General features: G+C 37.7%; 1 protein-coding gene across 1 annotated transcript in view; it reads left to right on the forward strand.

Moving 5' to 3' along the window:
* Positions 1-17,521, forward strand: part of COL21A1 (collagen type XXI alpha 1 chain) — a 113,997-nt gene extending 96,476 nt beyond the window's left edge. Inside the window, exons 21-30 of the mRNA XM_055714889.1 lie at positions 992-1,045; positions 1,562-1,633; positions 6,479-6,514; positions 7,216-7,260; positions 9,367-9,399; positions 13,028-13,174; positions 13,272-13,326; positions 13,644-13,844; positions 15,338-15,415; positions 16,120-17,521. Coding sequence (XP_055570864.1) covers positions 992-1,045; positions 1,562-1,633; positions 6,479-6,514; positions 7,216-7,260; positions 9,367-9,399; positions 13,028-13,174; positions 13,272-13,326; positions 13,644-13,844; positions 15,338-15,415; positions 16,120-16,307 — 909 coding nt within the window. The 3' untranslated portion in view covers positions 16,308-17,521. The remainder of the gene's footprint in view (positions 1-991; positions 1,046-1,561; positions 1,634-6,478; positions 6,515-7,215; positions 7,261-9,366; positions 9,400-13,027; positions 13,175-13,271; positions 13,327-13,643; positions 13,845-15,337; positions 15,416-16,119) is intronic.
* Positions 17,522-26,809: the final 9,288 nt, after the last annotated feature.

The following is a 26,809-nucleotide window of genomic DNA, read 5'->3' on the forward strand; positions in this document are numbered from 1 at the left end:
AGCCAGATAATTCTCAGTATACATCAGAACTTTCTGCCCATGTTATATTTATTTATATTTTAATTGTGTTAAATAATGTTACGTGCTGCTTTTTCCACCCGAGGAGCCAAATTTATTTCAGATGTGACTTTATTGATTACACTGCAGCTACAGCAAGAATTAATTTGACCCATGCTCTCAGAAACTAAAATAGATACTAAAAATCCAGATCTGTTAGTGTAACCTTTTAATTTAATCCCAGAGGAATTTTGGCCGGTGAGCACTCAATGGTATGTCCTAGAGAATATTTAGGAATATTTTATTCATTTCCCAAGCTTTGTATGTACATTTAACTGCTTTTCCACCCATACATTATTTTATATTCAAAATTACGTATCTATTGATTTAAAATTGTATGCTGAAGGTAACATTTTTTAACGTGTTGATGTTTGCTATGGTCAAGAAGATCGAATACCTATGAAATGACTTAAAATTAATTAGCTTTATTTTCCTTTGTGAAAAGTGCTGTTGTTTTGTATATTTATGTGTCATTCTGAATATAAGTTGGTTCTTACAGAATCATTCTTAAGCTCATTCCTACAGAAGAGCACCATGAAATAATAATTCTTAAATTTTAATGAAAATCCTCATGCTGAATATATGCCTAATTCCATAGGCTACAATAAAAAACAAACCATAAATAAATATATTGGCTCAGACGGGTTGAAGGAGTCTCAGAGTTTTATTAAGTAAGATGGTGGAAATATGAAATCGGTACGCACAAACATGGTGTGACTGGGCAAGGGATATTTGGCAAGTGGGGAAGGGACAAGTGAGCAGAGGCTGGCAAATCACACTTTGTCATCAGTATCTATTCTTTCCTTAGAGAAACTGAAACTTCAGGTTTCCCGTAAGGACCGATTTCCCAGCGGTTTATGTTTACATTTGCTAGTCAAACAACATCTGACAAAAGATACTGATATGTCAGCCACACTTTTATATTGTTATATAGGGTGATAAAGGTGAACCTGGAATACAGGGGAAACCAGGATCATCAGGAGCCAAGGTAAGTATGAATCTGGAGGTATTCTAGTTAAAGAAGGGACTGCTTTACTTTTCCATGATTTGCTGATTTTCCATGATTTTCCATGATTAGTCACAAGACAGTTTCAAAATAAAGTGGTAGTTAACATAAAATTGCATCAGAATCCATTTGATAGCTTATTTTTACTAATTTTATACCAGATTTTAAGCAGTGTAAATCAACTGTTCATGAAGTTCAAAACTGCAAACATTGCCATTACTTCAGACAGTTTTATTTGTGTAATTTTGAAAAATCAGCGTCATCTGTATTAAAGGGCAATTAAAGAAGATGGATACTGGAAAAATGAGATTAAGAATTAGGAGTTCCTTTTGTGTGTTCTCTGTGTTTAACACCTCTTCACAAATTCTCCAGACTTTTCAGTCATCCTCAGTTATAAAATTTCAAAATGCCGTAGCCAAAGCATATCATGTGACCTTGAGAAAAATGCAGTATATGTTTTTCAGCACATCACTGACACAGAGCTATTGTATTACTCAGGGAGAACTAGGAGTACCAGGTGCTCCAGGTGAACCAGGCTACCCAGGCATTCCTGGTACCCAGGGTATAAAGGTAAGTATTTTCCCCAGTTTTACATTAATTGCATCTTTTAAAAGTGCTTTTCCCATAAGTGATCATTATTATTAGAGAATAGTTGGTATATTTTGGAATGCCCATTCTTTAGAAAAACAATCATTTTCCATAGGGAGGAGAGAATGGCCAAAAAGGAGAAACTTAACATAAAATACTGAGACAAAGGTATTAATGAAATTTCCATTATGAATTGCAGTGTGTAATGATATGATCCATGATTCTATATTTACTTACTCTTATATCTTATAGCAAGTGCTGCATCTATAAAGTCTGTTGTACAAAGTCTTTTGTGGAGCAGTTGACCCTAGGCAGATTCAGCTTAGTTGGCCTCAGCCATTAAGAGTTACCTGATCTAACCAAGCTGTCCAGGTTCTCTCCATATTTAGCTGAGAGAGTCTGAGCATTCTGGGGAGTCATTAATTCACATCTCTACACCTTTCTTTGACCGTAACTGAAGCCTAGGCAGCTAAATTAAATGTTGACATTCTAGATGGCAAAAGTCAGGTTAGATGGATCCTACTTCTACTGTACCGGTTGAAAATAATTTCTTCCTTTCAGGTGAACCCACGTTTATTCCTCTTGCAAACTGAGTTCTCATAAAGATCTTGCTTTCAAGGATCTCAGCATCTCTTAGTGCAGGCTCACGTTTATCAAACACTGGTATAGACGTGGTTGCTGAAGAACTGTTTGTGAACACACTGTAAAATTTCATATTGGTGTTTGACTTACCAGGATAGTCATCCTTATTTTTAAAGTGAAGGTATGTAGGATTTTCTGACAGTCACATGACTTTAAGGAGTCCCAGACTGAAAAGATTATAGGCAATATTGTTCTTTGATATGTTTTGAAATTGAAGAACGCAGCTTTTTGCATAACTTAAACCTGTAACTAACATTATATTAAATGCTTTCCTAGAGATTTTCTTCTATAAGATGACAGCATTCTACTAAAAATCTCCTGTGTGGTTGAAACCTCTCAGCTTTGTCTCAGCCCATAAGACAGAACTTTTTATTTGACTGGAAACTGGAAAGCCCCTAGAATATTTCTTGTTTTAAAATATTGACTTATTTTTATCTTGCTACAACTCACAGAATTCATTGGAGTGAACTGAGTCTGTTGTGGAAAAATAAGCTATGGTTTGAATACAGAATGGGATTTGAGAACCTGAAAATCATTACTCTTCGTAACCTGTGGGTATCTGCAAAGGACTTAACAGAGTTGTGTATTCTAGATGATGTTTTTTCAGGACAGCAAGCCCCTTTCTTCTGTGTAACTTAATGAAGAAACAGAGCAAGACCAAGAATTTATATTTTACATATGCTATTAGTTAAATTTATGTGAAGGAAATGCTACATGTTTATTTGAAACAGCTGGGGAGAAACTATTTACTGTAATCTTCAATAACATGATTTGAGGAGAATTTCAGGGTTGAACACTTATCAGCTGTCATGGTTCGAAAGTGGTTAAAGTAAAATTATTTCCATTGCTGTAAATCAAAGAATTCTAATTATAATTAAAGCTCTGATTTGTATCCATTACATTTTTAGTCTAAATTTTAATTAAGATTTCTTTATTCTGGGCACTTTTAAAGCAATGATATGTGCATCCTGAAAATTTAAATGTTTCATTGCTTTGTAAGATAATGTTTCATTTTTTTATTGTATTTTTATTGGAAAACATGACGATATTTTTTTTTGCGGTGAGTTTCTTCATTGGCATATACAAGTATAAAGCTTATTTAATTGTTATACTGTTTCTTTGGAGCAATATAAGTGATCTGATGTCATGTAACAGATAGACTTGTTTCCTTAGGATATAGTTTATTATAACTAACAAGCTTTACCTGCAACTATTCAAACTAGGTATTTAGTCAAGGAGCAAGTTGTCAAGACTAAAAATGTTGCTATATTTGCTATCAGCCCAAATTCAATATTTAAATTTAAATTTTAAGTTTAAAAGTGCAGTGTTACTTTAATTAAATTAACACAAATTATGAAGTTAAATCAAATTTTAAATCTTAGTTAAACTGATTCAATAATAATTTAAAATTTAAATGTATAGCAAAAATTATGTAAAAATAAATTAAGTGTGTTTAGGTAATGTATCTGACACTTCTGTTGAAAATCTAGCAGTGTTTCCTGGGAAATACTAAAGTCCCAACTAGGGCAAAAATTCCTCCATTACATATTCAAATTACCGATTTCAGAATAAACAGGAAATCTTGTAAAAGCAAAGGAAGCTCAGGTAGGGTGTCAGATAGAAATAAACAGTCAGTAAAAACTCAAAATTCATCTGTGCAGTGTTACCAGCCATGTAGAGGATCACTGAAGGATGAAGCCCTTCATCTAAAGGAGTCTGTGGGAACTGACCTTGGCTTGACACCAGGTGCCCACCAAGCGCCTCCTCAGCAGGACAGGGAGGGGAGAAAATGGGTAAAAAGAATTGTGAGTCAATATTAAAAGGTAGTTTAATAAAGCAAAAGCCATACACAGAAACAAAGGAAAACAAAATATTTATTCTTTACTTCCTATTAACAGGTGATGGCTAACCACTTTCTGGGAAGTAGGGCTTCAATATACATAGCAGTTGATCTGGAAGACAAATGTTTTAATACTAAGTGCAACCCCCCTCTCCTTTCTCTTACCTTTTATTGCTGAGCAGATACCATATGGTATGGAATATCTGTTTGGTCACTTTAGGCCAGCTGTCCTGGCTATGTTCCCTCCCAGGATCTTGCCCACCACCACCCTGCTGGTGGTGAGGGGGGGAATGTTGGAGAAACAGGCTTGGTGCTGTGCGAGCGCTGCTCAGCAGCAGCCAGAACACTGGTGTGTTACCAACACCTTTCTAGCTACCCATACAAGCACAGCGCTGTGAGAGCTGCCATGAGGAATGTTAACTCCATCTCGGCCAGACCCAGTAACGACATTACAGAAATAGAGTTGAATCAGGTACTTCACTATGGAAAGAAAGGTTGAAGGGCAAAGAAGCAGTAAGTTAGAAGGGTGGTGGTATATTTAAAGTTTTATTAAAACCCCATGGAGAGGAATTCTACTAAACTTCACCTTCTGCTCCAGAAGGGCACCGGTTTCCTGTATGTCCAGTGTCATATATGCCAGCCACGTATGGATGGCTTAGGTATGCTAGAGTATTTCAGATGTCAGTAGACATGTATGGGGATGCCTTGTGTTGCCTACAGCATCTTAAATGGTCTATGTTTAGACAACTGAAGCAAGTCCCTGTCAATGGAGGCTAGAGAATGATCCAAATTTAGATGAGATTCTCTTAGCTAAATGAGATGATGGAACCTGAGTTCCATTTTCCAAGACAAGATGTAGAAAAATCAGTCTTCTGACCAGTTTCAAAACAGTGATTCCCAGAGAGCATAAGGACAAAGATTTCCTGGCTTAAGGCTTTCAGAATGTATTGAAGCCAAATGGAAGAGTGACTTGAGTTGAATCAGTGTCATAACAATAGTTTAATTAGTTTCATTATCACCATATATTGTTTCAATATCTATGGGTCATGTAAGGTGCATGTACTGAGACTACTGATTTTAAGAAGGAAGATTTTGTTAAAATGTGTGCAACCTCTCTAAATTTTAAACTGAAGAAGCTTTGTCATTATTCATTTTATATGAAGATGCAAGTCAGAACATATATTGCTGGTTAACTGGAATTACAAGTATGACAAATTTTTGAACTATTCAGGAAAAAAAGTGCAGTTTGGGCAACTAACAGTAAAAGTGAAGCCTTTCAGCTATAACTTATTTTAAAACTTGACACCAAACGGTGTATTTTACATTCAAGTACAATATAACCAAATACAGCTGGCATAAATAACCTTTTATGTTCTGGGTTTTTCTATCAGGCAAATATTTGCCATGGTCAAAATCTCATCTTTACTACTGTTTAGCATTTAATTAAACATTCTCTTTTTTGAAAAATGACCAAACACACACGTTTGGCTCCTACAAGAAAACTGGCAAAACAGATAAAAAAAAAATCCATCCTTTTTCTTCTCTTTATTAAATGCAGATTTGCACAACCCCCCACAGATCTGTCTTTTGTTTAATGAGTTGCTATGTTCTTGGCCCAACACTTTGATTCATTTCTATTTAAACAGTCACACTGATTTAAGAGGTCAAAGTTAGGGCAGGAGCCATCTCCTATAACTTTAAGTTTCCTTTTCAGTCAAGGAAGAGAGATAGGCACATTCTGGGAGTACATATTTTATACCCCTGTCATTAATGTGCTTGAATCATTTTCAAGAGCTGCTTGTTTTTCTTCAGTGTCAGTTAGGTGGTGTTCAAACAACTTGATAAATTTAGATACTTGTCTTTTAAGTACCATTTACCAGTCACTCCACAGATGTTTATTTACATTCAATGGGTTTATAGTGTTACAGAAATTATACTGTGTTCCCTGTGGGTGAAGGCAAGCATACTTAGCATTCAGATGAATTTTAACTCATCAGAAATACTACCCCAGTACCTACCTACATCTTCTCCACTCCCATACACTGAGTAGATAAAATCCTGCTGGATTTGCCATCTCATTATGTTGCATTTTTTAAATTTTAACTTGCTGGATAAGTATCCACTTTTCTTTTTGATAGTTCTTTCTGTGACAGATTCACTCCTTAATGTAACTTTCTGTACTTTTCTCAATGATTGTGTACATGAGGATAAAGTGATTTGTTTTCATTCAGTATAAATAAAAGCTATTAAGGTGCTTCTCTTGTATTTCCTGAGTTGAATTAAAAGACAGACTAAATGTCTTTGAGATTAATCATGTTACAATGGAGACTTTAATTCTTTTACAGGGGGACAAAGGAAACCAAGGTGAAAGTGGCATCCAGGTATATCAACTTTGTTTCTAATGAGATCATCTGGCAACACTATTAATGCAAGTCTTAGGTGTTAATTCAGGAGATTTTTTTAAGACTGGGCTCCACAGAAGGTTTGCTTGAAAATTAGCAGCAGTGCACCCTAACTCTTCTTCAAGGAAAACTGCCCAGTATGCCCAGGACATAGTTGTGGCTGTGTTTCTGGGGCTGAGCAGGCTGTTGTCATTTGGTGCAGAGCTGTGTGGTCCTAGCAATGGCATGGTCTCAGGGATGTAGGTTGTGCTGCTGCCCTAGGGGACTGGGACATGACCCAGCACTTTCCAGGGGTGGCTTCTGTCCCTGCCTGCACCAGGCACTGTGGGATCACATAAATGCGCATAGTCAAAGTAATGCCACCTGGCCTCTGCCTACTTACTAGATTATAACAAGTGGGATTTTCCTCCTTGTTATCAAAAAGTCATGGTAACACTTACAAGAAAAAGAGGAGTATCATGTCACTACTCAAATCCTAACTTGATTCCCCTGTGTTCAGAGTAGGAATTATATCCTTCTGCACAGTTTCTGCTCTGAACTCTCGTAGAATAACTTTTCAGATTGATTTGGCCTGGTTTGGGATGAGATTTTAGGGTTTATCTCTTTGTGTTATTTTCAGTAGCTTAATTACATCTCCCAGATAAATGTATATTTTAAGAAAATGTGCTTCTTTTTTGAAGGGACTGAAAGGAGAAAAAGGAAGACAAGGAAATCCAGGCTTACAGGTACTTTTATAAAGTGATCCTAGTTCAAGAGAGCCATGATTCATATCTGTTTCTTAAGATTACTTCCATCAACATGGATAGTTATTTGCATCAGGTGAAATATATTTATGTATACCATGATTATATAGTTATATAAAGTACCTCTTAAAGAACCTTAGTATTTTTAAAATAAGAAATACAACACATATAGAGAAGATGGAACCACACTTTTCTCAGCTGTGCACAGTGGAAGGATGAGAGGAAATGGACACAAATTTGAATGCAGAAAATCCCAACCTGATATATGGGAAAAGCATTTTGCGCTGAGGGTGATCAAACACTGGAGCAGGCTGCTCACAGAGATTATGACAGGGCACCGAGCAGCCTGCTCTAGCTGGATCTGTTCTGAAAAGGAAGTTTAACCCGTGGAGGTCCCTTCCAACCTACATGTTTCTGTGGTTCTGGGATACTATATATTGAGAAACGGTACAGAAGTACATTTTTGTGGATTGTTTTATTAAATCCTTAATTATGGAAAATTTTCATGAAACAATTATACATAATATAAAATGCAGATAACAGCACAAAGTGGCTTTTTTGTAAAGGTTATAAGAGTGATACTTGAAATGTTAAGATTGTGCATGTGCCATGCTTCACTTTCGTGTAGTTCATTACCTCCTAAACTGTACTGGGGGTCTTTATTGACATATTCTGTGCTCATAAATTACAGATGTTTCCTGTTTCAGCTGCAAATCAGTGAGATCCAGTTGTTTCTCTTTAACTCTGGGCCAATGTATTCTGATTGTGTCATAGTTGGCTATCTTGTTATACCACAGAAAATAACTGTTAGTATTTATAAATACTTGTTAAGTCATAATCTATGTTGTGTCTGAACAGAGAAGTATTTGTTAGAGGTACATATCTAAAAGTAGACTTGGAAGGAGCAAAAGGAGTTGCTTTTTTCAGAATTACGACACCAATACAGCTGCCTGTCTAGCCAGAAGGAGCTGATTCCAGTGGAGCATGGGCGGGAGATCTAGGTTGTATGTTAGCCTAGTTTTATCACTCTCAGGGACATGCAGGAGTCTGGTAGTAGAGCTGAGCAGATATTTTTGAAAAGAAATAATTTAAACTAGAAGGCCAGTCATCGGTTTTAACCAAATGTTATGCCTTACTCTAACATTTTACGAATTAAACTTTCTGATTTAGTTTTGTTTTGGTTTTTTTGATGTTTTCTGTTTGTTTGTTTTTCAAATAATGGACAAATTTTCATATATTTATTATTTTAATCATACGATAAAATAAAGTGATAGTGAAAGAAAATACTTCTTTTTCAGATAGGATGATGCAACTGAATTGCAGTTGCTTTTTTTTTTTTTTTTTTTGAGAAAGCTGAAGAAATAATACAGGCTTGGTCTAAAATTGTTTGCTATGCTTATCTAGTTTGGTCAGCAACCAAAAAAACAGTCATTCAGATACTTATGGTAGACAGCACTAAATCATTCCAAGGTTTCTAAAGCCTCCAGGACTTCTCAAGATACAATACAGATTTCCTACCCCATAAAAGTCCATCAAAAAAGCGAAAAAGGCAGCACTGAACTGCCATCTTGCCATGGAACTTAATCAATATAAAACCATTGAACCATTTGGCAGAAATGAAACTGAAACCATTTGCCAACATGCAAGGTCTGGCTTACAAACTGAATTTGTATTTCAAAGGTTCTGAACTTGATTTCTGTCTAGTAAGACAGTATTAAACAGGTAGAATCAGGAGTTTCCTTTTGCTAGAACATAAAATTTTATGTCTTTTGTCTTTTGTAGAGTGAATACAGTTTTGTGTATATGTCTATAAAAAATTTAAGGTTTCTAATATTCATTATATATTCCCAACTTACCCTTTCAGTATATGATATTAAAAGTATTATTAAAGTGTTAATTCTCCGTGATACACAATTTTCATCCTTATATGCCGTTTGTTTTTTTGTACAATTAGCAATCAGAGAATATTTAAATGTTTACATTTGTAATTAATTATTGGAAACAAAGGTCGAAAATATTAACTTTTGATTCCAAGTAATTTGGCTCAACTTGCTTTTTTAAATTTTTTTTTCATATTAATTTCTGAAGGGAGTAGAAGGATTGAGTGGAGAACAAGGAGAGGTAAGTAATTTGTAATGGCAAGTATAGTATTACAAAATTATTCCATCTGCTTCTGCAAATTATGTGATCTGTAAAATGTGTATTTATAGTCTTATTTCTCTACGCATATCTCTATAAGAAACAGAAAAGAAGTTACTTAAGAAACATCAGAAAAGAGAAAGAAGTATTGGTTTTAGTTAGGGACATAGGAAAATATATATTTCATGAAATGAAAGATTAAAAAAAAAAGATTAAAGCCAAGTATATACTTTAAGAGAATTTAAAAAAACAACAAACCAAAGTAAAGAAAAAAAAACCAACAAAGGAAGGAACTGGTTGGAGAGCAAATAAAAGAAATCTAGAGGTTCTAAGTTCATTGAAAAGTAAAAATATATTAATGGAAAGATACAGAGTACTTGATAAGAAAATTTTGTGTTGTTCAGCAGCAGTCAGTAATAGCAGGGTAGGATACAAATGTAACAGGATATACAAAAAAGATCCTTGATCTTGTAATCCTTTGCTTTTTTTCGCAGTCAAGAAATAAGGGGCATTTAAGCTGGAGATAAGACCCTCACATTTAATGTCAATCTTGAATTTGCCTAATTCCTTTTGAACTGTGTTGATACACTGTACTTTCAGCTTCCATAAAAGTTTGTAGGAAGGACTTCCACAGCTGAACTGTTGTGTGTTTTAACATTCACCAGTAAGATTTCTTTGTGTGCCTTTAGTTCAAAGCTAATGAAAAGGAATGTAGTGAAGCCTTTATAAAAAAAAATTTGTTAGACAATTCTGTCTTTGAGACTGACTCAGAAAATGCAAGGCAGCATTCTTTCTACTACTAAGTTTATACAGAAATAATTCAACTCAGCCTGAAACTTGGGCATAAAGGGAAGCCTGCTTGGACTGCTCATGGTCTGTCAGAAGCTGCACATTTGTTACTCTCTGATATTTTTAGAAGTCCCGTCTTTTTTTTTTTTTTTTCCCCTTGTGTTTGGCAAACGTAGATACCTTTATGACCAAACCTTTTAATTTTTGTGTTGCATGTAGTTTAAAAATTGGTATTTAAAAGATTAACTTTGTCAGCTATTTTTTTTATCCCAATATTTTGTTAAATCAGGGTATACACCATCCCATTAACATATTTCAACTTTATCTAGAGATTTCTTTGTTCAGCCCTTTTTCATGAAAGCATTGTTGCATATCAGTAACTGGACATATTAGTTGGAAGCTCAATTCTGATAATTAAATAACTTTACATATTTATGCATATAAATCACCCTATATGCTGCTGTGGTTCTATGAAATACTTAAATCTACAGTTTGGCTTATTAGGTGTTTTCCTAAATCATTGCCAAAATTGGCAAAAGCTTCCTTGTACACTATTGAACTAGCCTTTTTAAATATTGTACATCATGGTCATCATATATTTCTTCTGGAAAATCCTTTTAATAATATTTTTGTTATATGCTAAGATATAGTGATGTTATTGTGTTCACTTATCAGACCTATAAAATGAGTTTATTTTCTATTTTTATAAAATATGTTGTCTTTTGTTAGACTATGTCCTCAAGAAAAAATCCTTTCAGTCTGTAATTCTCAGCACTTATTAAGCTCTTTTCCTTTTTTTTTTTTTATTTTTTATTATTTTCTTTTCCAACAGCAAGTGTCTACAAACAAGGCCACACATGGGATGTGGCTAAGCATTACAAAACCAAGATATACAGCAGAAAATGTTCCATCAGCAGTTTCATTTGCTTTTTGGCATGTTCTGCAGGCAGTTGTGCTGATGCTTCCATAGTTTTGTCCTGGTGTTTTCATACTGGCTTCTTGCCTGTGATGTTTTCCTACAGTAGATGCCATTTTCCCAATATTTCACTGGTTCTTAATGCTTTCTAGCCCCTTTAACATCTAGTCCAAATAAATCAACTCACAAGTAAACACAGCCCATAGCTGCAAAAGTAATTAAAACTGAAACAAATAACTTCTAGCTATGAGAACAAACAGCATGATTCTCAGATCCCAGCACACAGAGCTGCTAGTATAGCCACAGGCAGCTACACACGCTCCGTATATTTATCTCTGAGCTTTGCTGACCCTATTTAATGAAAAAAAACCCCACTTTTGTAATTATGTAATAGAAATTAACAAGTACAAGCCTACCTGGTGTAACTAAGTATCAGTTCTCAGTGTCTACAACGTTCAAGTTGACAGTATCTGGAAAATAAAATACAATTACAACCTTGGAAAAAGTCAGTTCTGAATTGGTGTATAACTTTTCAAGTGGGAAGAGGGTATGGACTGCTGTTCAGTTCACGCATGACATCTTACTGGTGGACCATCTTTCCAGCAGTACTCTTAGGCACCTGACAGACATCTGTCACATTTTGTCTAATTCCTCTGGCTTTTTTAAGAGGAAAAACTACCTGCCTCATTTTAGTGTCTGGCTCTCTGCATACAACCAAGTAACCCCTGCATCAAACTGAGTAATCCAATACTGAATTTGAAGGTTGCTACTCTAATAATTCATGTGGAGAGCTCTGGGCAGTGTTACTGCTTCAGACCAAGCCAGACAGCTTTGAATTTTTTTGCTGTAAAGAATTTTGGTAAGTAGTATATAAAATGATAAAAAGTAATATAAATAACCATACTTTAAAATTCAGTGTAAGTCTATGAAGACTGTATGCCTGAGTGCTTCCTAAACTTGCATTATTTTCTCCAGTAAGTTTTGTCATATATAGTAATTCTGCTGCCTTGTTTTCATAATTCCATCTAAAACGGTTGGAAAGAGTAAAAGAAAATTTTGAAGCAACTGGTGAAATTATCCAGAAGCTGTGCAAAAATGGAAGGAAAGGCTCATCAGGGTGCAAACAGTATACTTCAATCCTGGGCACACACCAAATTGCATTGTAGTGATGTTTTGTTGGCTCCAGCATAGGAAAAGTTCCACATGAACTAATGGAGTAGATAATTCCATACATAGAAGAACCGTTGCTTTGATGAAGATATGTCAAAGTATTTTCCAGTATTGTTTTAACCATTTCCAGCAAAACAAATGGAATACACTTCTTATCAATCACACGACACCCCCACCCCCACCCCCCCAAAAAAAAATCTTAACTGAAATCAAACTATTTTTTCCCTTTGTGTTCTACACTACAGACACAGGGTAAAAGCCTTGATTATTATAAGAAGCTTGCCACGAACCTCAGTGATGACAGGATTTCACTTCTAATTTTTCCAGCCTTCTAAGGGTTTTAATGTACTGTAACAGATCATTAAATTCTCCTGAAAAAAGTGAATAAAGCCTTTCCTTCCATATTTTAATAAGGAAGGTTATTTTGTTTTTTTATTAATTATAAGTAAAATGGGTCCTTAAAGTTTAAAAGAGAAAAAAAAAGCTAATTTATTTCTAATTATATTTGGTAAATAATCGTATCTGGAAACAGTTACTAAAGAAGAAATCCTGAAAATTCCAGGATATTTTAGTAAAATAGGCCTCATTAGTATCAAGTTAATTTTCAGTGACAACTTCTATTCATTTTATGAAAATCATTAGTGAAGATTTTCTCAGAACATGTTTACTTGGTGCTACCCAGCTTCCAAACTGGCTGTGAAGAAACAATTGGTTTTTCATTGGTTTTCATTCCAGAAAGGTGAGAAAGGAGATCCGGGCATTCGAGGCATCAGTGGGCAAAAAGGAGAATCCGGTATCCAGGGTTTGGTTGGACCTCCTGGTCTCAGAGGTCAGCCAGGAGATAGAGGACCCCCAGGACCACCTGGATCAGATGGAAAACCTGTATGTATAGGACCTCAAACTTGTCATTTTGGGTACTTTAAAAACCCCAAACAAATGCATGTTCTCTGTTCTTTTAATTGTTCTCTGTTCAATTCAGGCTCGAGAATTTTCAGAAGAATTTATTCGACAGGTGTGTTCAGATGTACTGAGAAGTAAGTTTGAAAGCCTCTTTAGACTGTTCTTTCCTTGTTTAAAGTGCTAAAGAAGTTTCTTGATAGTTATAAAGATGCTTTCTTGAAAGCGAGATTGATGTTGCTGATTTATCACCTACAGGTGTGGAAATGTATTTCCATGTTTATTTATTTCTTTCATCAAAAAGGTTCCATACTTTACCAACTTCTTTCCTAAAGGTTATAATATTCTCTAAAGAATATTTTTTTGTTAGTTTTTGTATTAGTGGCTAGGGGGCAATATTTTTCTATTTTATTGTTATAACACTCTAAACAATTTTTTGTTTGAATTCTCCCAGCCCAGTTGCCTGCCATCCTCCAGAGTGGAAGGCTACAAAACTGTAACCACTGTCAATCCCAAAGCGCTTCCCCAGGACTTCCAGGACCACCAGGTCCAAGAGGCCCTGAAGGCCCAAGAGGGTTTCCTGGTTTACCAGGAAATGATGGCATTCCGGGGCTGACAGGCATCCCCGGTCGCCCTGGGGCTCGTGGGACAAGAGGTACTGCGTGCGTTTGTCACAATGCTAATGGCTTTTATGGCTTCGTTTTCTGCTTCCAGTTTTGAATGGGATCAGTGCAGGTGGAGTAAGGGAATAGCTGGGTTTGTATCTCAGAGTGTAATTGGGGACACGGTGCAACGTGAATATTTCCCTGCTTATGAGGAATCCATGTCAGAAGAAGAGAAAATACAGGAGCACGGCAAGACAGCTAGTGTTCAGTTCTACTGTAGTCAAACTTCAGCTTGATCTTTTTAGAGAGTTCTTAGTCTCATGTAAATGTTTTTAACTGCATTTTATTATTATTTTTTTTTTAGATCAAATATGCTTAGGCCTGGATTTCAATGTATTTATATGTTTTGTGGTTTCTTTTCTTCCAAACTTTGTTTCTGCTGTTTTGAAGAACAGTATTTATTCACTGGCTATTTACAATCTACCACCCTCTAGGCTTATTTTTGGAATGTGATAACCTCTATACTCCCTCTGATTTCCTAGGGTTTTCTCCTTTTGTTTTTATCTCGTAAGGATTTTTGCTTCTTCTTTTTTTTATGCTTTTCTTAAACATTCTGGTTTCATTCTAGGCAAGCTAAGATTTATGCTTTCAGGTAACTCATCCACCTAAGCATTCCAACTGATTTCTGTGATGTATTTGCACACCTAAGTATGTATATATGGTCTGGAACTAGACCAAGAGACTGGGTGAAGTCCACAATTTGGTAATTACTTCCAGCAGTGCCCGTTAACTATAGCATCAAAATAATCAGGAAAGCTGTATGAAATATAGGTAACTTGCCAGGGGTAGGTAGGTAGGCAAACGATTGGTAAATATTTATTTTCTTTGTGACTTACTGACTGTGACCTAGCACATCAAATCTGTTCTGGATGTAATGATGATTTGTCTATAGTGCTTTTATAATTTCATCTCCAATAGAAGAACGTGCAGTTTTACTCTGGAGAGGACATTAACCTTTCCAGCTATTCTGTAAGAGCTGGAAAAATAGATACTTGTTTCTATGAAGAAACTGAATTTATTGGGTTTTACTAGTGTAAGAGAGCACATACCTTGCCCCTCTCAGTATTTCTTTGGTAGAGATGTAGTTCTGCTGTATGTTGCGGAAGATTGTCTATTATTCTGTATTACATGGGAACTGTGGTGAATACTTACACTTCCTTCATACAACTTAAAAATTTTGCCAATGGAAAGGTAATGACAGTAAATTTCTTAATTGTCCATCATCTATTCCCACAAATCATAGTAGCTGTCTGCTTAACAGGTGCTACATCAGCTCTTAATTCAGTAAAAATGGGGATAATTTAGAATCCTGCTACTCTGTGCAGGTTACAAGGAAATGCTTCTTTTACATGCCATTATTTGCTTTTGAAGCATTAAAATTTTTTATTCAATAAATATTATCAGATGTAGAATTCCTAATTCATTGGATGAAAATATTCTTTTCTTAGTGTGCAAAGATATACTTATGTTTGCTAATTCACAGGACTTCCAGGAAAAAATGGTGCAAAAGGCAATCAAGGAATTGGGGTTCCTGGCATCCAAGGCCCCCCAGGACCTCCAGGTGAGGGATGGTTCAGCTATGCAGATTCAGTACATTCTAATAATTTCTAAAAAACTGTGGTTTAGGAAAAATATTGATATAATTTGGAAAAATGTAGATAGTTTTTACACATCTTAATTACCATGTATGTCTTCTGGCTAATGCCTGTCTCTTGCATGCCTTGTAAAATGTCATATAATACATTGTTTTATAAGACAGGTCTTGTAGAGATTGGTACCTGAGACTGCTGTTTCTTGATAGATAGATCTTCAAGTCAACCATTAACTGAAAACTGAGCCCTAATATAATCATGTGACTTGTAAGCATTGCTTAGTGAAGGAAAATATTTTTCTGAACAGCAGCGTATTCATGCAAAACGCAAAGCTGAGCTTTTGGAAGAGCTATTAGGGCTTGATCCAAAGCAAGAGAAGTGAATAGAAAGAGGAGGACTCCGATTCATGCCATGGTGGTTCGTGTTTATATGATAAAGTAAAACAATATACTAAAGTAGATTTTTTATATTTCCTTTTAATCTTAATAAGGTACCATGTGGTTTATATAAATATGCACGCAGTATGAGACAAGAAGTGTCTTTTTCAGAAAATGAAGTTTTATCTGCATACTTCACCAAAGAGCAGGGAGTTTGTGTGTCCTTACTTGCTCTTGTTTTCATTTCAGTAAGAACACTCTGTAATGTATTTGTTTATTGCTTGTGTGCCATTAAGGTCCTGAAGGTCCACCTGGTATGAGTAAGGAAGGACGTCCTGGAGAGCGTGGGCAGCCTGGTAAAGATGGAGATCGTGGCAGTCCAGGAATGCCAGGACCGGTTGGACCCCCTGGAATTTGTGACCCATCACTATGTTTTAGTGTAATTGTGGGGAGAGATCCATTTAGAAAGGGACCAAATTACTAATTTGTGATACAGTACTTTAGAGGAATAGGTATGGTGCTTGTCTTTTGTGGTCTTTCAAGTCTCAGGAAGGTGACCAGCAATAATCCCATAAGCAGGAACAAAAGTACCTCTGATATTATGAATAACGATCCCAAAGGTTACACATTCCTTTAGAAAAGAAACTCCAATAATTTTTTTATAACTTGCATTGATTGAACCTGAAGTGATTTTAGAGATCATCAGTTTTAATAGGAATAAGATTAACTGTAATATACAATATTCAGTATTTAAGTGTCCTATCATACTCCTGTTACCACTGAAGTCTTCTGCAAAATTGCTGGAGATGCCACTGGAAGCAGGATTAGGCCTTAAATGGTATTGGTCAGGTATAAATTACTGTGAAATTTTTCACATGCAGCCAACACATACCATATTTGATTTTGAAAGAATGTGGCTGGCTTTGACTTCACGTGTGTGTGAATCTCATTGGCTTGTGTACATTTCATATGTCATAGCTCCAAGTGTTCTGTGAGCAAAAGCATATATCAGATTTCTATAAAATTAAGAGAAAAATCTGGAAATAATATGACCTTTTTTGCCTTGTGATTCTTTGCTTAAAACCAACGTGAAATGCAAGGGTAGAACTACTGGTTCAAGAAGAGCCAAGGTTTTATTGCAGGTTGTACTGTCAGCTACAGAAGGTCAAAAGGTTCCATGTGGGCAATTCAGCTTATATGAAAATAGCATTTAAAAAATAAGAAAAAACTGGTATAGCTGGCTTGCAGCTATGATCTGACAAAAATAAAAATTAAAAAATGTTTACACAACCCCATTGTAACAGTTCTGTGTAATTAAGTTATATACCCTTTGCTGTTTCTCCCCAAGGACTGCAGTTGTCAAACTGAAGAAGCAGGTTTACAAGGAGAAAGGTCTAACTGCTGGCTGACTAGCTGCAATGTTTGTTATGCTGTTTCTTTTTTCATTTTAAGCAAGCTATGTGTAATTCTCATTGTATGCTTTGCTAATGAGGTGTATTGCTTGTTTTTGCATAAGGAAGAAAGGCACAGTTCCCATAAGAACTTAAAACCTGTTTCTTAAATTAAGGCAGAGTCTTGTATTGAACTTAACCAATGCTTTATAAGTGGCTTTTTCTAATGTGTTGGTTTTCTGTTGTCCTACTATCAGAGATGGGTAATATGCTTGACATTCAAGGTATAATAAAATTTTGTAAAGAACTAGTGGTAGTTTAATGAGTGATCTCAAGAGTCGCCTGTGTCTTGCGTTGCAGAAAAGAGTGATGCCTGTAATACCTGGAGGGATAGTTCCACCTTACATCTGTGCTTTTTTCCCCCCAATGTCCTTCCATTTCTTCTGGAGAAAGCACCATCCCTGGGAGCAGCACTTTCCCACTGGGCTCCCGCCGCCTGCGGGGCAGGGTGTGCTGGAGCAGCCAGCTGCACTGTGCGCAGTGGCTGCTGCCCACCCAGCACGGAGGCCTGCGGAAGGGTGCTTGCACTGAGTAGTTCAGCCAAACCCCAGTCTTGGTTATAGCGGACTGCAATCATTAGCATCTCATAAAACCTAGTCTAAAAACCTCCAAGACAATTCTTGAAAGATAACTGACATGGACCTGAGAAATGAAGCTAGGCATGAAGTTTTCTCCCCAGAGGAGTGCTCCTCACTACACACTGTAGGACTTCGCTCATGTGAACAAGCATTGATAGAATCTGTGGAAGAAAGAATCTAGAAACCTCTTATTTTGTTGCATTCAGTCTCACACTTATTTTTTGAGAGCTGGAGGTGAAATATGGCGCTAGATCAGGAAGGAATCAGGATCCCAGCATGTTTGCAGAACCTTTCCGAGTGTCCACACTGCATGCCAATTTAAATCCACATTTAAGACCTCTTTCTCAGTAAGATACATGATGGTGTGACTGCAAGCCTCACAGGAAGCAAAAAGAAACAAAAAAAGAGCTGCAGCAAATACAAACAAAAATTCCTTACTTGTAGAAAAACCCAGTATTTGTTTACTTTATAATTTAAAATAAGACACATATATTCTTTCATACCAGAAGCATGGTGGAAAAGTTGGACACTTCTAATATTCCACTCTTTTTTTTTTTTTTTTGCATTCATTTAGGCAAAACATTTTCTCCTACAGCCAAACATTTCAGTTTTATCAAAAGGAAGAAAAATTTTGATGTAGTGCATTTGACAGGAAAAAAGTCTTGCTTTATCAGCCAGTCTGATTGGTAGCTTAGGTTACGATTTCATTTGATCAAATCCACACAAGCTTCAATTTTAAGAGTAGTGGTGGTTTTGTCACCCCATTAGTCCTACTAAAGGGTCATTTCTGAATAACTCTGAGGATCTATATGTAATTTCCACTTTGCATCTATTAATAGCCATTTTATATACTTTTGTTCTTATGCTAACATTGTCTTTGGCTTGTGTACTCCTTTTCTTTTGGCGTTTTTTAGAAAACCAGTGTTCCCTGGCAGCCTTTCATCTGCAAGGTTAGACAAGCAAACCTGTTGTTTTCCACCTCTTTGAAAGGCTCTCCACTCCCTGTTTATCCTTATAGTTCTCTGCTTCACTTTTTTGAGGGGGATTCTAGAAATATGTCCGTAATTCTAGGTAAGGAACCTCAGTCATACCTTGGTAGTGCTGATACTTATTCAAAGCATGTAGCTCTGTTCAGCTTCTCGTCTTCTTAATTCTTGGGTAAGTTATGCACTAGTCATGTAGGTCTTCTCTGATGAATTAGTATTATCCAGATATATTCCTTCTTCTATTTTTTACCTGTGGTAACTCCATAGTGGCTTTTTCCAATCATGTAGCTGATGAGCTCCTGTAGGATAGGGCAAATCAGAGTGGAGAGGACCTCAACTTTAAGTAGCTGTGCTTATTAGTTCTTTATTGTATGAGCTTCAAACAAATTCTTCTGCTCTCATTCTGTGGTTTTTTGAGCCAGTCTTCATTAGCATGCTCCTGCTTTTTTTGTCAAGGTTACTACAGAAAACAGTGTTGTTAATCCAAAAGCCAGTTGCCTATGCCAATATTTTCATTTAATACCTCTCATCCACCTTATTTTCATATTAATTTTATTGTTCCCTTAATTGGAAATGTGTATTTCCATTGAGAAAAAATTTATTCTTGTGTCCAATCAGAGTCTCCCCAGGAGTAACTTGTACCCATTATCCCTCATCTCTTCCATGTGACTCCTTGTAAAAAGGGAGTTTCCATCTTCTTTGCAGCCACACTTTAAATACTGAACATGGTGATAAGGTCTCCTGTAAGCCTTTTTTTCTCAAGGCTGAACAAACCCAGTTCTTTCAGCCTTTCCTCATGCGGCAGGCTTCCCAGTCCTTGGATCATCTCTGTGGCCCTTCTCTGGACCCTCTCCAGCCTGTCCACATCTTTTCTGTATGGCAGGGACCAAAACTGAACATGGTATTCCAGGTGTGGCCTGGCAAGTGCTGAGTAGGGTGGGATACTGACTTCTTTATCTCTGCTGGTGATGCCCTTGTTGACACAACCCAGCATCCTGTTGCTCTCTTTGCCCCGGCAGCACACTGTTCACTCGTATGGAGCTTGTTGTCCCCCAGGACCCCCAGGTCCCTTTCCACAGAGCTGCTCCCCAGTCAGGTAGACCCCAGCCTGCACTGCACTCCTGGATTATGTTTTCCCAGGTGCAAGACCTTAGATCTGTCTTTGTTGAACTTCTTAAGGTTCTTGTTAGCTCACTCCTCCAGCCTGTGCAGGTCTTCCTGCAGGGTGGCTCTCACTTGCCCACTCGGTTAGGTATCATTGGCAAACTTCATTTGGGTGCACTTGATCCCACCACCCAATAACTTATGCAGATATTTAACGGTGTTAGGCCCACTACCGATCCCTGGGGACCCGAGTTGTGACAAGCTGCCAGTTTGAAAAGGAGCTGTTCACCACCCCCCTCTGGGCACTGCCGGCCAGCCAGTTCCCCACCCATCGCCAGAGCACTTGTCCAGGCTGTAGCACATCAGTTTCTCTAGGAGGAGGCTGTGGGAAACCATATTGAAAGCCTTGGAGAAATCCAGGTAGACAATGTCCGCTGCTCGCCCCACATCAACGGAGCAGGTTAATTTGTCCTAGAAGGCAGTTGTGTTTATCAAGCACAATTCACCTATGGTAAATCCATAGTGGCTTTTCCCAATCATGTGCTTCATTTGACTTGTGATAGGTCCCAGGAAGATTCATTCCATAACTTTCCCAGAAACTGAAGTAAGATTGATCAGCCTACAATTTTCTGGACCCTCCTTTCAGCTCTTCTGGTAAATGGGGGTGCCATTAGCCTTATTCCATTCTTCTGAGGTGTTTCCTGATCACCATGGCTTTTCAAAGACTATGGGGAGCAGCCTTGCAATGATGTCACCAGCTCTCTTAACACATTTTGAGGATATTGTCAGGGCCCGTTGATCTGTAGGGGCCAAGCTCCTGTAACAGATCACATACTAACTCCTCCTTCACTGACAGGTCTTTGTTTGCATCAACCTGGATTTTTGTTACCAAGGCCTGGGGCTCAACAGTAGTGGTAAAGACAGAGGTGAAGAAAGTGTTGAGAACCCTCTGCCTTTTCAGTATTGTTAGACAGGAGTGGTGAATTAGTCACTAACAGAGGACCAGTACGTTCCTTCTGGTTTTGCTTGTTATTTACACACCCAAAGAACCCTTTATTGTAGTTTTTTTTACATCTCTGGCCAATTTCCATTTGAGCTGAGCTTTTGCTTTTTTCACTGGATCTCAGCATGCCCTGGCAATGCCCTTGTAGTTCTCAATGGGTATTCATCTGCTTTTCCATCTCTGGTACTCTTTTCTTTTGGTATTGAGTAGGCTCAGAAACTTGCAGTTAAGCCAGTGGGATCTCTTGCTCTACCTGCTTCCCTTCCCTTTAAAGGGGAAGAACTGGCTTTGTGCTTCCCAGATGGCATTCTAGAAAAAAACTCACAGCACTTGCTGGCTCCTTTATGCTCCATGGAAGCTTCCCACCGAATCCCTCCCAACTGAGCTCTGAGCAAGCTGGAGTTTGCTTTTCTAAGTTCTATAACCTTTGTCCTAGTACTAACCTTCAGTGTGCTCAGCAGGATCCCAATCTCCACGATATTGTGATCACTGCAGCCAAGGCTAACGCTAGCTGAGATACTACAAAGCAGATTTTCTTGCTTTGTGAGCAGCAGTTCCAGCAATCCCTCATTCCTGGTTGGCTCATTTAACATTTGTATGTGGAAGCAGTCCTCTACGCATTCCAGAAACTTGACGGATGACATGTGAGCTGCTGTATTGTACTTTCAACAAATGTCTGGGTAGCTGAAGTCACCTATAAGAACCAGGTTCTGTTGACACAACACAAAGCTTAAGTGACCCAAATACTTCTTTGTTGGCCTTATTGACTTGGTTTGGAGGTTGGTAGGAGATGTCCACTGTATGATTCCCCTTGGAGATCACCCCTGTGATGTTGACCCAGAGGCATTTGATAGGGCTTCCACAATCACCATACTTGACTTCTATGTATTCAGGGTTCTCCTTAACATAGAGTGCAACTCTGTGGCATATGAAGGCACGGACCCCAGGTGAGACCCTTTATTGTATACGTAAGTGCGGGTTATACACAATCACTTATCCACCCAATTCTGCCCTGGAATATGCCTCTGCACAGCAAAGCACCTTTGGAGCCAGTTCACACCCCACCAAGCTGGTTACTCCCTCCAGGCTCATCTGAGGAGGTCTTTTCTTCCCACATCAGGATTTAAGCTGTGGGAGGCTTTGGGCAGCCCCTCATTGCAGACAGGTGAGCACAGAACGGATTTGCAGGTGAGCTCAGAGGGCCACTTTAGTGCTAGTTTTTTCCTCACCACATTCTAAGGCATAGTCTGCAACCTGGCACCCTGACAATGAACAAAGCTTTTTCTTTATCTCCACATCCAGGGCTTGGGAGTGAGCAGGAAAAGCCTGCACAGATTTCAGAAAGAGCCCTTACAATTCACCCTTTTTAGTTTGTTAAGTAGAATAAGGCGAAGGTTGTGCAAACCTGAACCATCATAGCTTGATGGACAGCCCTCTGTATCATGGCTCATATCAGGTTCATCAAACACAATGAACAGCCCAAAACCCTAGCAATATAACAAACCCACTCATCAATATTTTTCATATCACATCCTAACTTATTCACTGTGGTTAAAGATTGTGCAGTGGCAACATGAGGTGTAAGGAAAGAAACAGCAGGAATATCCACGTTATTCTGGCTAAGTGCAAGGAAAGAAGCAACAGAAAGATCCACATTATTCTGGCTTATCTGGCTCATCAGACAAGTAGAGGTCTGTGATCAGCTGGTTGAACCAGCCGAGCAGGAATCCACTGAGGCCCTCGGTCTGTATTTTTCATGTTCATTAAATTATACATTGTCTGCGCAGTAACTTGGTCCTAGTACTCCGTTATCAAACTGTATACTGCCTAGAGGTAAGCATCATACAACACAGCACTTCACAATCATATAGGGTCATTACATATCCTTCTGCAATGGCAGCGTACAAGTTCATGGTAAATGCCCATCCGATTCCAAAAATCTTTAACTGAGCATCTGAGTTCTTTTACAGCTTCATACAGGAGTTGCTCTCACACAGCTGGTTACCTGGTATCAGACAGGGAATGCACTGAATAATTCCATGGCTCCCTTTTGCACAGCCTCCTTTCTGCACTGTAATATACTCTTTCTCAAGTGCTACAGCTCAAGTCTCTTTTCAGGGCTTTGTAAAAAAAAAAAAAAAAAAATGCATAGTGCCATTTAAATCTACAGATCTAGTCACAGTTGCAAAACAGCCCAGAAAAGATTCAGGTTTTTCCTCTTGCTCCTTGCTGCAAATACGTAACTGAAATCTATGCAGCCTCTACTGGACATGATATCCTACTGTTGCAAGAAGATAAACATGATTACTAAGGAAATGTTTGTTTCCAAAGACTATAATCCCAGACAACTCACCAGAATGTGACAACTCCTTTGGTTTTGCCCAAAAATGCAGAATCTGTGGGTAGAAGCAATTGCAGCTGTTTCAGTCCAAAACATCATTATGATTTTTCTGTTCCTTATTTTTCTATTCCCACATTAATGATTGTCCCATGGTTCCAGCCACTCGGTGATGAGAGCACTCACATATCCACCTTCACGTATCCATCATCTCTGGTTCAGCTGGGCTATGCTGCCAGCTTGGTTTTTTGTTTTTTTTCTCCTTTCCTCAAGCCTCTGTTCAGGTGCCATTTGTGGCATATGAAAGCACAGACCCCAAGTGAGATCCTTTATTGCACACATCAGTGCTAGTTATACACAATCACTTATCCACCCAATTCTGCCCTGGAGTACACCTCTGTGCAGCAAAGCACCTTTGAGCCAGTTCACACCCCACCGAGCCATTTGCTCCCTCCAGGCTCATCTGAGGAGGGCTCCTCTTCCCCAGTACTTAAGTGTGGGAGGCTTTGGGCAGCCCCTCATTGCAGACAGGTGAGCACAGAACAGATTTGCAGGTGAGCTCAGAGAGCCACTTTAGTGCTGGTTGTTTCCTCACCACGTTTTAAGGCATAATTGTTCTGCAACCTGGCACCCTGACAATGAGCAAAGCTTTTTCTTTATCTCCACATCCAGGGCTCAGGAGCAAGCAGGAAAAGCCTGCACAGATTTCAGAAAGAGTACTTACACAACTCCTTCTCCTTTTCTTCTTTGCCTGTCTTTATGAAACAGCTTATAGCCACCCATTGTGATCCTCCAGACATGTGAGTTGTCTCACCATGTTGCAGTTACTCTCATAAGCATCGAGAAAACATAACTTTCTGGAGTGAAGCGGAGCTCCCGTTTCTCCTGTTTGTTCCCCAGGCTGCGTGCATTGGTATTCCTACACATCCATAGGTGCTTAGTCTTCTGGTTCTTATCTTGGGAGGCAACTAGGGAACATTGGTCTTTTTTTGTTGTTTGTTTGGTTGGTTGGTTTTTTTTTGTCTATGCAAGTAAGAAAGAGACTTTTACTTTTCCTCTACTCCTTCTGGTATCAAAGGTAGCTCTGTCTGGCCTACTATGAGTATTTCTATATGGTGCTGCTCAAAGAGAACAATCTCAGCTACTGCATGTCTTTGTTACAGCTTTAAAGCAAAGTCTCATGTTGGAGCTATTTCACTTTGTATATTAAGACAGTAAGAAAGACTGACTGAAAACTAAGTAATTAAGAAGCTTTACTGTTTACTTTGAAGTTTAAACAAACTTCAAACAATCTGTAAAAGGAGGATGTTTGAAGCTGAATCTGTTTGATGGCCTTAACTGCTGAGCTGTTTGGATGCTTTGAGCTTCAGTACTGCTGTATCTTTGGTATTTTGCTCTGAATTTGAGTCTGTAAACCTGTCACATTTCTACAAAAAGGATGTGGTTTTCCCAAGTTGGAATTTTCCAGAGGAAATGCTAATGACCTAACCTGTGCAGGTCCCTCTGAAAGGTAATAAGAGTGTAGTTTCTTTAAATGAAGACAAGCACTTTGAAAACCTAGTTCTATATGATTAAATAGCCAGAAACTATTAGCAAGTGGCTTGCATCCCATTGAAATGCATACATTGTAGCCTAGGAACCTGTGATTTAGATTATTGCTTCGTGTAAGATTTTATCAAGCCAGAATTGAGCTGACTTCACAATCATTTAATTTGCTGGCTTCATTTGATATAGTGGGAATATACGTACATGTAGGTATGTTCAAGATCATATCTTGATTGAAGCCTTTAACTGAGAATATGAACATTCTTCTCAGATCTTCAGCTAATCCTAAAATAAGAGGTTAAACAAATGGTATAAACTGGAGTATTATCAGATTAACGATCCACAGGAAAAGTTTACTTTTCATGCCAACTATATGAGTTTCTTGTGGGTGTTGAACTGCAATCAGAAGCTGTTGACAAAAATCACTGTCAAACATGTTACCATCTAACAACCAGATATTGTCTGGAAACAGTAAAGAAACTGTTAACTAAAATTTACTTACTGTCCTGATGGTAGTCTTTAAAACTGGATCTTAGTCTAAATTTTAAGCATATTTTTTTTTAAGGGTAAAATGCAAAAAGAATTTCTGGACTTTTTTTAGTAGAATCTTGCTGTGTGAGCTTGAGCTAAAAAATACCCTCCCTGGTTGGTCTAGTGCCTGTTGGTGTCAGTAGAGGAACAACAATTCACTATACTAGACTTTTAATATGGCTTCAACTTGTAACTCTCTGTGTGTACAATGGATTTTAAATTTACCACCTTACTATGGTCATTGAAACTGGATTGCTGTTGCCTCTTAGATACTGAGGCCCGTACTTGGACATAAAGATGCAGAGTTACAGAGTATTACTGTGGAAACTGAATTTCTTGGTGAAATCTTAGTGGTACACGGAGCTCAGCAATTTGCACCTCTGAGAATCATGATCTGCTTAGGGGAGATTGGAGTAAATACATACGGAGTGATGTGCCTATATATACATAAATGTAATAAAAGACCAGATGTCACAGATGGCTTCCACATGTGTAGATTTATTTGGTGAGTTTATATATATATATATATATATGTATATATGGTGTGTGTGTATTTATATGTATATATTTTATACATATATATGTGTATATGTATGGTTCTAAGTACTTCATTTGTTTAACTGAAAGCTATCATAGTTTTCCAATTATAAATGACAAAGTAAAGGAATAAAATCTAGTCTTCCTGTAAGAACTGAACTATCACAGTCCTGCTACTGCTTCAGAGCCAAGGCATCATTGTGAGCTTCAGGTGTAGCCAGTATAGTCCAAGGCTGGTTGGTCTTTTGGAGGAGGAGCTGAGAATTGTTAGCTATGCATATTTCAGAACTGGAGTATCTAATTTCTCAGAAAATTCAAGGTGCATTAAAAAGAAATTTCTTATCAGTGCATCTGAATGTCCTGGCAGTGCATGCTATCGGGATCTGTCATTATAGTTCACACAGATTGAATCAAACCCCTGTGAAAAGAGACTAATATTTTCTTGTAGGGGGAAAACACACATGATAACTCAAAATACATCTTATTAATCCATATTCAGCAGAGACAGTAAACCATTTTAAGAGCTATTGCCTTCTGAGACACTGTTGAAATGTTTAGAACTTGAATTAATGTAAAAAATATTTCTGAGTTGATAAGCAAAATCTTCTCATAGAGGGACATCATCTGTGTATCCTGGAGAATCCAAGTCTGGGTTTAACAATGGGGAAATCATTACTAATTTGATTCCTGAGTTTTCTTTTACAGGCATCTTATCCCTCTCATTATTTACTATATTCGCATAACGAGCATTTTGGTAACAAAGAAACATTTTGGTGATGTTCCAGTATATTGTATGTTTCTGTGTTATTCTTTCCTTTCTTGGCAAAAGATGCAAGTGTTAGAAGGTGTTTTTCCAGAAGTGGTGTTTGGCCACTCAGCTAGCTCTCCAGAAGGTATATTGGCAGGCTGGAGG

Source organism: Falco cherrug, chromosome 6 (genome assembly GCF_023634085.1).
Source record: "Falco cherrug isolate bFalChe1 chromosome 6, bFalChe1.pri, whole genome shotgun sequence".
NCBI lineage: Eukaryota > Metazoa > Chordata > Aves > Falconiformes > Falconidae > Falco > Falco cherrug.